Source organism: Dinoponera quadriceps, unplaced genomic scaffold, assembly GCF_001313825.1.
Source record: "Dinoponera quadriceps isolate SergipeBrazil2010 unplaced genomic scaffold, ASM131382v1 scaffold1352, whole genome shotgun sequence".
Taxonomy (NCBI): domain Eukaryota; kingdom Metazoa; phylum Arthropoda; class Insecta; order Hymenoptera; family Formicidae; genus Dinoponera; species Dinoponera quadriceps.
The window spans coordinates 23,011-33,920 of record NW_014555567.1 but is presented as its reverse complement, the minus strand read 5'-3'; the positions used below and the strand labels follow the sequence as shown (position 1 = coordinate 33,920).

Here is a 10,910-nt window from a genome sequence, read left to right as displayed (position 1 = left end):
CTTCCTATCGCTAATTGCACCGATAAAATATCATTAGCGAGTGCGTGACCTCACCTCGCTCGTACCGGCGATGCGAGGCGGAAAAGGGAAAAAGAAGAGAAAAGCGGAAGAAAAAAAAATGGAGAAATGCAAATGTGGCGCACAGGAGGGGGAATATTTACATGGTCGATGCGAAAATGCTAATGTAGTCACTTCGACCAGCGGGCTAACTCATGTTTACCGGAGCCACGGATCGCTCTCGGCCCGCCGTATTGCCGGCGAGCAAATTCACCGGAAGTTATACGTTCCCCATCGAAGTTACGTACTGGCGGACGCACTTGCACGTGCGGTAGCGGCGGATCGCTGAAAATGCGAGTCGTATCTTCGCGGGAAAAATCAAAATGTTTTATCGACCGACAGGAGTCGGCTGGAAGTCGGTGATGCACATTTATGCAGCCACACCGTGGGTTTCCGCGAACTTCTCGAATGATACCTTCCGAATTTCGCGAAGCAACATCGTCGTTCCCCTTCCCCCTCCGCGATATTCGCCTGGTATTCGCGGTAACTTTTCGTAATAGTCCCTTCGCGCTTCCTTACGGCAGCGGCATGCAAAATATGAACCATTTATTCGTATCGTATCTTTTGTTTTACGCCACACCTTTTCTTCTCGCGTGTCGAGATGTATACCACACAGCATAGGACATATGCGTGAAAAACGACTCGGTTTACATTGGCTCTCTTGCTCTCTGCTCCGAAGCTTCGATCGTTCCCGGGTAAAATTTTTCGGAAAAATAAAACCGGCGAAATCTTAGTTTTGACCACGTTCGCTCTCTGCATACCTACTTCGAATTTTTTGAAGTTTCGAAATAGGCTTGCTTTCAATTTAATTTCCGGTTTCCTAGTTCAGCTATAGTTCTTGCTTTCGTTTCACTTTAATGCAGCTTCCCACATAGAACATTTCTGAGAATCTAATTGGGGCCGCAGTCTGATTTTCCTAAATAATGATGGACTCTGTTTAGGAAATTTGTGTAGATTTCAGTTGGAAGTATAATGCGTTAAACATACGATTCTAAATAGGAAATGTAAAAAAACAGATACAAAACATTTTAAGCGTTTACGCTTTACAAGTACACATTACGCACGCCTTATTGAATGCCGTTACTTTAAAACTTCTCAGATAGAATATTGATTGTTTTCTGAGATTTGTTCCGTCATTTTTATTAAGATAAAGTTTCAAATCGCTGAAATCACTGAAAATTACTCGAAAATATTAAATCTCGGCGGTAGAGATATTGGAGAACCGTGTCCTGGAAAGCGTGTTTAGAACACTTGACTTTGTTTGCATTATTTCTACACGGAGAAAAAGGTTCCTTTAGATTTAGTATTCCCATTTATTTGACTGAAATCTGTTTCATAGAAACAACATATACGAAATATTATTTACTTGAGTAATAATTATATTGTTTCATTCCAGAAAATTCTATTATTTAACAGGAAGAACGCTATTATTTGAAATAATATCTTTCAACCGAATAAAATATTATTTGGTTACAATAAACATGTAAAATGAAAGAAATAATTTCTTTATAAGAAAATTATCTTTCGTTTCAAACGAATTTTTTATTTCAGATAAAGATACATATTCGTTGAAAAGTCTAACAATCGTACTTATTAATCGGAACGGAATGAAATTTATTAAACTTGAAGAATTGAGGAACTTAACTTAAGAAATCTGAGAAAATCTTTCTCTAAATGTAATAATGTTAATTGCCTCGTGCGCAGTCCATAGCGGGGAATATTAACGCGCCGCCGAGTTAGTTCGTGCCAAAGCGTGATAGAAATTCGCAATAGCGATATTTCAGGCATTGTCCGAGGCCCGTGCGTTTATTTATTACAAGGAGGTTGATAACTCCCGGCATGACCGCGACCAGGATCGCACGACGCGCGCATATCGATATTTATCGTCGCGCTATGCGAACATTGTTTGTCGAGGGAGCTTCGACTTCGCATAAGTCATCGGCGACACCGCCATCGGCGGATTTATCATTCGAGTTATGCGTCATTGTCCCGCGGTGAGACAGTCGAGTCGACGACATAATGCCGCGGTACTACGATATAATGAAGGGCGTATAGGTGCAGCATTGTAACCCCATCATATACACGGTGACCTGCGGCGAATCTTCCAGCCGGCTGGAGTTTCTCTCGTGGATTCGGAGACTAATTTTTCTCCTCCGGTAACTCCGGTAACATCGTTAAAGTCGCCCTATGACGCTTCGGTCGTGCCCTTTTCTAATAAACGTCTTTTCGACGTTTTAAACATTTCTCGACATCGCACGTTAGCGTTTTGTCATAATAAAGAGCTCGTGCCGCGTCGATTGACTTGGTCGAAGTAGCTGATTTTGCGACGTTCGCCACGATGCCTCGATGCTTAAAGCGACCCGTCTCTCTTCTTCTCTTAAGAACTCCAGCAAAGTCGGCTGGAAGGCTCGTGCGGTAAATTCGAGCCACCCTGTGTGCAATCCGATATACATATAGATATGTATATACATATATGTGTGTCTACGGGATTGCCGAGCCTGTAATTTGACCCGCAATCCGTCCGCTGTCTACCATTTGCTTTTGTAAAGCCAGTCGTGAATCAAGTCGAGCCAGGTATACGGATAGTGATAGGCTGCGAGCGGTAACGGCTCTCTCATTTTTGAACGAACGTGCACAGAGAGTAACGCAGCGACGATTTTAAGTCGGTCGGGTTACTAAGGCAGCGCGGGTTAAAAAATCCATCGCTCCACCGGTCATGAGATCTCTCAGCCGAGATACAAATTCAAGTCTGCGAGATAATTCGAATTATCTCACAGACAATGACTACGAGGACATTATCTCGAGAAATGGAAATTGATCGTTTTGAGACAACGTGTACAGATGTACGTGAATCTCGGAAAATTCAGGGTTCTGAGATCCTTATGCAGAAAAAATCAATATTGATTCAAGACTCGTATTCTCATATATAAGCAAGATTATACACAGAAGGAAATACTAGTTTCAGGTAAATAATTACTTCAATCTTTCTTAGCAAATTTTTACTAAGATTAAGTCAATTTTACCTAGATCAAGTAAATATTATTTGATCAAAATAAAAATATTTGATAAGAAATATTGAAATAATTATTTACTTGAATCTAATACTTTTTCTTTTGTATGCAATCTTATATAAAGATTTGCTTATATGAAGAAATTTTGTATAGTTCTGCTAAAAGTATTTTCATGTCATTCAAGAATAATTTTTTAGTGAATCGAGAAAAAAAATTTGTTAGAAAGAACGATATCCTCAAACTGATACAATGATTGGTTTGAAGATATCGTTCTTTCCGTCTAATATTTTTTCTCCCCAATTCATGAAAATTATTCTCGAATAATTTATAATGGGAATATGATATTTTCAGTAGGACTATATACAGCATTTCTTTATATGGAAAAGCAAATTTTATCTTCATATAAGATTAGAATATAAAACGAGGTAATGGCGGTCACTTAAGTGGAAACTTTCATAAAACGGATAAGAAATGTCCGATTCAGAATCTACTTAATGCAATGGATGCCTACAAGTGTTTACTATAATATAAATTGGTGCAAAAAATTCCACAAAAATATGTGCCAGGAAGACAAATGAAAAAGCGAAAAATTAGATTTGACCAGAATTACCCCGACCTCGGAATAATACTGGTCAGTGATGTTTACAGTGTATAAAACTAGAGAAGACACACGTTTCACTGAAAATCGAACGTATTTATTAAAGAAGAGATATGATAAAAGTTTTGCATGTCTTGAAAAAATAGTCAATTGTCAGTGTTTATTGATTTACATTTATCGCAATGATATCCATTGGGAGCATTCAATCGGTGCAATTCTTGTATGCGCAAAATTCGCATAATATGCAGCGAAAAAACCATATCATTATCTCTTCCAAATTCCGCACAAAGGGAACATAATTCTTAATCCTGGTTACTCCAGCACCGACTGACCGACTTTGAAGATTTGATTGGCATTACAGAAAATAGTACAATAATTTAACATGAGTAAATAACTGACTTACCATGTTTGTTTAGCAGCGCTTCCCACATCAGAAAACGACAAAATAAACTTTTCACAATAGCTCAGCCGTGAACAATGCTAAGATTGCGGTGTGTTTTGTCCGATGTTCCGTCTATTTTCTCAGTCCTCCACAGAGAACGGAAACTTGTAGAATTCAATTCGTACCGGCCACAGTCGTAATACAGTGGTAATCACCGATATCACCCAAGCGACTGGTATTACCTCATTCTCCCCTGTATATTTTCGCTTATATATGAAAATACAAGTCGTGAACTGATACTAATTTTTTTCCCGTGCACAGCCGATAAAATGGAAAAGCGGCCGACGTGGAGGGGATGGGGGGATATAAAGTCCTACGAAGACCAATCTTCGGACGATCCTCGCGGAGAGTCGTGCAGCGGGATAACGTGAAAATCGCGCGTTACTCGAGAACGTCGAGCGCCGTTCGATATCGCGAATTTTACATTCCAATCACCGAGCGAATCCGACAAATCCGAGCGGTCCCCCTGCTCGACAAATCCCGTAGGATGCTCATAGCGTCCCATCGACGACTCAGCCGAGGCCGTGCGCGCGGAGAGAGCGGCTGCTTTCAAAATAAAAATATACAAAACCCATCAGAGACGAGGGATGCGCTCGACGAAATCTCGCGGAATAGAACGCGCCTGTGCGTATGTTTGCTGATCCGGAGCACTCGAGCATGGCCATGAGAAGAGAGAGGGAGATAGAGAGAGAAAGAGAGAGAGAGAGGGAGAGAGGAGAACGGGAGAGAGCCCGGCGCGACAAAAGGTACGACAGCTTAAGCCGCGAGGTCGGAGCCTCAGGAAGGAATCTATGTCTCCGGACACAAATAGTTGTGACAGATGCCGGGTTATGTAAACAGGCCTCGATGATACCGAGTATTGTGTCACCGCGATCCGGCCCGGGGAAGGATATACTTGGTCGACCATTTAAGCGACTACAATAGCCGGGATTTGCGAAATAAGCGGGAGCATAAGCGCGTCTCCTCGTCGAGCTCGATTGTCGCCTCGCGGCATCTCTACCGGTTCTCTCGTAACTGTCGTAACTGCGGCGCACATATAGACAACCACGCCGAATCGATAATTATTTGTAGAATATATAATGAACGCAAAACAACTGAGAGAAAGAGAGAGAGAGAGAGAGAGAATTTGCAAAAGAATAGAGTTTTCTCTGGAGCCTCGAGAATCGTGTATAGCCGAAGTATATGGAAAGAAAAATTTTGCCAGAACAGTAAATTGTTTGTTAATATAGTGACAGCAAAATTAATTTGTTTGGACAGCAGAAAGACTTGTTAAAAGTATTAATTGCTATTTGTTGTATATATGGACAGCAAAATAATTTGGTTATACCAATTAAATTTGATTGCTGTCTCAATGACGTTTTGCTACAACAGCAAAATTATTTTTTCCGTGTAACAAATTCTTTTGCTGTCACTATGTTAACAAACAATTTGCTGTTCCAGCGAAACTTGTTTTTCCCGTGTACTCGATCCTTTCGGCGAGAAACTATAGGAAAACCAACATTTCTGAAATTTTCTAGACACGTGAAGATATTTAAAGATGTTTAAAGATATTTAAAGAATTTTTGAAGATAGAAGATGTTTTAAGATATTTAAAGATATTATCATTTAATCATTTAATTTTTCAGTTTATTTGTATTAATCGTTATTTTCAGGATTGGATAATAAGTACTTAATAAATCGGGAGCATGAGTTACATTACATCCATGTTATAATTTCTCATTCACCCATGTAAATGCAATATGTTCATAATGTATTAATTATATAATGTAATAATTTCATTTACATGGTTGAGTGAGAAATTACAACATAGATGTAACGTAGCTCATGCTATGGGTTTACTGGGTAGTTATTCAGTTAAAAGTTAAATTCACAAGTTAATAACTTCAACTTAAGCTAGTTAATTTTAAAAGTGAATGGACTTTAACTTATTATAACTTTTTTTATATAAGTTAAAATAATTCACTGATATTAAAATCATTACAGGCTCCTTACATTAAAAAATAAGAAAAATAACACAATAATGCCAACAGGATTTTTATCTTTTCGAGCGCTAATGTTCTTTTCTTGTATGGAATCCTAAGTACAAAATAGACGGTATTTTCTTTTAATAGACTGCTTTTTCTTTATTTAGCATAAATTTAATTTACGATTAAAAAGTTAACTATGTAAAGAAGTATATATATATGTACATAACTTTGCATAATTAACTTTTAACTTTAATAAGTTAATTCAGTGTTAACTTAATTTTTAATTAAGTCAGTTCTTGTTCAGGTAACTTTTAACTAAGTTCATTTTATATGTCACTAACTTTCAATTTCACTTAGTTGAAAATAAAATGTAACTCACCTAACCTTGATTTTTTTTTTAAATGGCCTTGAAAAAAATGTAGATACTTCCGTAGAATACTAGATTAATTAATTTTGAAAGGGAAATTTCGTGTACGAGAGAGCGGAAGCGAAGTAAAGAAACTAATTCAATTCCTCGAACACATGATCGATCGACTCGCGAGTGTACTCGTGAAAGCCGCGCCATGTATAATTCTAACTCCGAATTTCAACGGGCCGTGTAATCTCCAAGGCTGTCCCAACTGTCTACTTCGAAACATCCACCCCAGCCCGTGGGCTTCACTTTCGCCTTCCAGAGACACTTCCATTCGAGTCTACGCATACTCGAACGTGCGTGCAGGTCTTCAATCCTCTTCCATCTTTCGTCTCTTCCGCCCGAACGATTTAGAGTCGCGACGCTCACGGTGGAGTGGCTTCGTGTGACAATCGCTATCGACTCGCTCGATCTCTCCCGAATATTTCAGCCGCAGCCTTCACCGTCGGCTGTACCGAACACAGCGAGGAGATTTCAGCCGTTTTACTACAGCAGTCTCCGACTCTGCTCTCGCGCTTCGCTGACACGGTTCCGTCTTCGCGACCCTCTTCCTCGCTTATGCTCAGTATTTACCGATATTTAGATAAAATTATCTAAATAATCATCCAGATGAATAAATAAGTCATCTTTATTTTTATCTAGATGGAAGAAATATAAAATATATTTATCTTCATCTTAGATAAAAAAGAAAACATGTTATCTCATCTAAAAATAATCTGAAATGATGTTATAGTCCATATTCTGAACTTACTTTTCGATAAAATGAATGAAATAATGTGGACCTATGCATTAAGTCCGTATCAGATTAAGGGTTGATCAGACTGGAGATTAGATTTCAACGAATCAACAAATTTCGGCTTTTTTTCCTTTGGTCTATTCTTTTTAGCTGCTCTGCTGAACTGCAACTAAAAAGAACAGACGATTTATTTCAATTGGTCAATCCACTTTAAACCCATATCAAACTGTCAACTGTGAAGGACGAGCCGATTGTCGATCACGACTGCCAACTCTTAATGATCCAATTACAATAGACTAGTTACATGACGCTTCACTATGATAGGTCCTTCAAGAGTCAAGATTCAAGAGATAGTCGTAACCGTCAGTCAGATCGACCCTCACAGTCAGTAGATAGCTTGATATGGGCTTTGTAGAAGAAGACCGAAATAATGATTGCGTTCAGAAATCACAGCGATTAGTGAGCAGTCGATGATTATTGGTATTTTTTGTTAGATCCTTAAATTTAGAACGATTACATTGACGAATTACTTAACCGTTGTGCAATTTTATGATCTGCGTAATCTTTACTATAAATTTTTATAAAGTCTCTCATGAAAACAATACCATCTAAAAAATTACCTAAATAAATAGCGCGAATGATCTTATCTTTCATCTAGATAAATTAAAAATAAAATCATCATCATCCCATCTTAAACGAATTTTTCGGATTTTCATTTCATCTTCTTCTAGACGAATCTGAAATCATCTAAGGCAAATACCGCTTATATCCGCGAATTCACGGCGCGTCATCGCCGCTCGCTGTTTGTTATTCCACGCTCCTCGTTCGACTGTATTCTTGTTTATGACGATGAAAAACATTCCACGACTTGCGATCGACCGTTGGACGAGAATTAGAGCGATTTTCTGTCGCAAGTTGCGCGCGTTTTGGTTTCACCCTCAACTGAAATCTCGACTGCTGTCATACATCGGGACTTCCCTTTTGTGGATAACTGCAAGTTCGTCATATCGAAGAAAAAGAAAACACACAATACACTTCAATTTTAACCATCTGTAATATTGTAAACTTGATATGGGGGATTTAAGTTGGGGCGCGAAGAGTTCAACGGTCGATTGTGAGCCGGATGGGAGGAGAATGACTGCTTTAACGAGCGGTTCGACTCTCGGTAGTTTAAACGGGATTTCGGAAGGGTTGGCCTTTCAAATTTAAATCGGATTTATGATCCTACGAATACGGATTTAGGCAAGAGACGAGCGAGACGTAACTCGCCCCGATGCCTGATCAAAGACGCTCGCGACGGGGCCCGACATCATCGTGCAGACCTCCCGCTGGCTTGCGCGGGTCAGTGCGGCCCATTATTAAGAAATTAGTGCGGCTTTCAGTGCGGATCCTCCAGTGTTCGATGGCTCGGGATTTTCATGTTGCACGGGTTCGTCCACAGCGAGGAATTGGTCAAAGGACTAATCAAAGATTGAATGACCCAATATACTGAGTATTTTCTACTGATTATTCCTGGCTTAATTCGAGTTTGATTGACTGAATATATATAATCTGAGTGCCGGTTAATGAAATATGATATCAGCAGTATGCCGAATATAGCATTTTTTTCTGTGCTAAACAACAATGCACAAATATTCATTTTATGATTTAAGTGCTAGTAAAAATATTAGGTAAGGAAATTTAAAGAGATTATTTAACTGTTATTTTTACATTCGGTAATTTTTACACTCTGAATGAAACGTAATGTAACTGCAACAATATATATATTTAACATAAATATTCGCAAATACATTCATAAACTGAATCTGTCTTGTATCGTTAACAATAATGCTATTAAAGAGGTAACAAAGTCATATATGGGTGCTGTTACTAGCTCGGGATCGCATCGCTCGATTAATTTAGATTCTTGAATATAGCCAAATACGTGTTACGATATGATACGTTTTCTGTCTCAAAGTCTCTGTACGGTCTATAAGAAAAAAACTTATTCTTGACGTTGAGAAAAGAATTTACAGATTTATTCAGGACTTCTCGCATCTTAATCATGTCCTTTAGCAATTTTGTTTCCGTTTTAGCGGTTAAAAGAAATGGACAGTTTCGAGCCTGAATTGCTATTATGGACTCCGACCATGTCACCCCGACATGAACCTCTGCTTGAAATCCCACGATTAAAGTGGGTGGCTTGTAACTAGTACTGGAAACATAATGGTGATAAAGTAGAGGGAAGGATTCAAGAATAAGCTTCTTCCTAGCTATCTTGCAACGGGAACAAACTTTGTGTTCGTTAAATTCAGTTTGTAATTCGGGTCCTATCATTACGATTATCAGTTTGCTATTTTTATTCAAGAGATGTAAGAAAAGCTCCCAAGCTGGAAAATTGTGCCTGTTCACGTAGTTCGCGGCTATAACGTGAACCGTGAAGATACCCATCGTCTCCTCAAGACGAAACCAATTTGCAGACTTCAACCCATTATGCACAGTCAACGGATCTGACACGTAATCCGTAAAGATGTGATCATAAAGGCACCAGTAAAGATCTCCTTTTTGAGGTCGGAAATATTGATTACAAAATGTACCCATGTTGGTGACACGTTTCTTCTTACTGGGAAATGTGGTGAATTTGACTTGCAGTGTTTGCCACGTTTTTTGCTCGATAGCTGCAATATCTAATTTGAGAGTCAACGTCAACAATTCGCACATGGTCGGATGGTGTAAAAGTGCCAATTCCGCGTGATCAACACAATAACTGAACGAAATGCATCTTTCACACGTATACAAATTGCCCCGTTGGTGGCATATGAAACACGATTTCGCAAACACGAACATCTGTTTTTCGTACGGCATCAGCTCACGTGTCAATGTCATCCGTATTATCTCCGCGAAAGTTTTCTGTATTTCGATCCACTCGTGGAAGAATAAACGGCGAGTGTTCCAATCCGGATCCTCGTCTAGGACACTTGATATGAGTACACAGATATCTTCGTGGTGTGATTGGTGCAATATTTTGTGTTCCTCGGTACAGTAAGAGATCATGTAACACCGATTGCACGACAGCAAATTGTTCTGGTCTGTTGATTTGCAAACGTGACAAACGTTCGGATGGAAAAATTGATTATAGTCAAAATTCGCCAGATGTCTATTCCCTTCGTAGATTACAGCCATGTCTACACGTCTGTATACGACAGACGCATATGGATACTTTATTCGTAATATTTATTTCAGAAATATTACGTGAAACTCGGTATTTCGGCGAAAATTGACATATTTGATACCAGCGATAAATGTCGATTCGGCCGTTGTACAGAGGACACTGATAAAGTGTTTATCAATGTTTCCGCATGTCTCGGGAATTCTTGATAGAGAGAGAGAGAGAGAGAGAAAGAGAGAGAGAGAGAGAGATTGTTCAATTTGTACCCAAAGATACGACGAAATATGAATTTATCAGTTATTACAAAATTCAAATATCGTGAATAAAATTCCGACGTACTACGGGAGGCACATGGCGTCACATCGCACGTAACACCAAAAAACGACATAATTCGAGAAATTTAGTTATTCAGAGCAGAAAAAAGCGATAGATCTCGTTAAAATCAATAGTGGGCATTTATTATAGATTAGGACAATATTATTTCTGTTTTTGTTGATATACATAATCATATATATAACATGTGTGAGAAATGCTTGCGC

At 38.9% G+C, this 10,910-nt stretch overlaps 1 protein-coding gene across 1 annotated transcript; it reads right to left on the bottom strand.

Annotated features, from left to right (window-relative positions):
- Window positions 1-9,116: 9,116 nt before the first annotated feature.
- LOC106744658 lies at window positions 9,117-10,385 on the bottom strand. Its single transcript, XM_014619590.1, has one exon. The coding sequence runs from the start codon at window positions 10,383-10,385 to the stop codon at window positions 9,117-9,119; it is 1,269 nt and encodes a 422-aa protein (XP_014475076.1).
- Window positions 10,386-10,910: the final 525 nt, after the last annotated feature.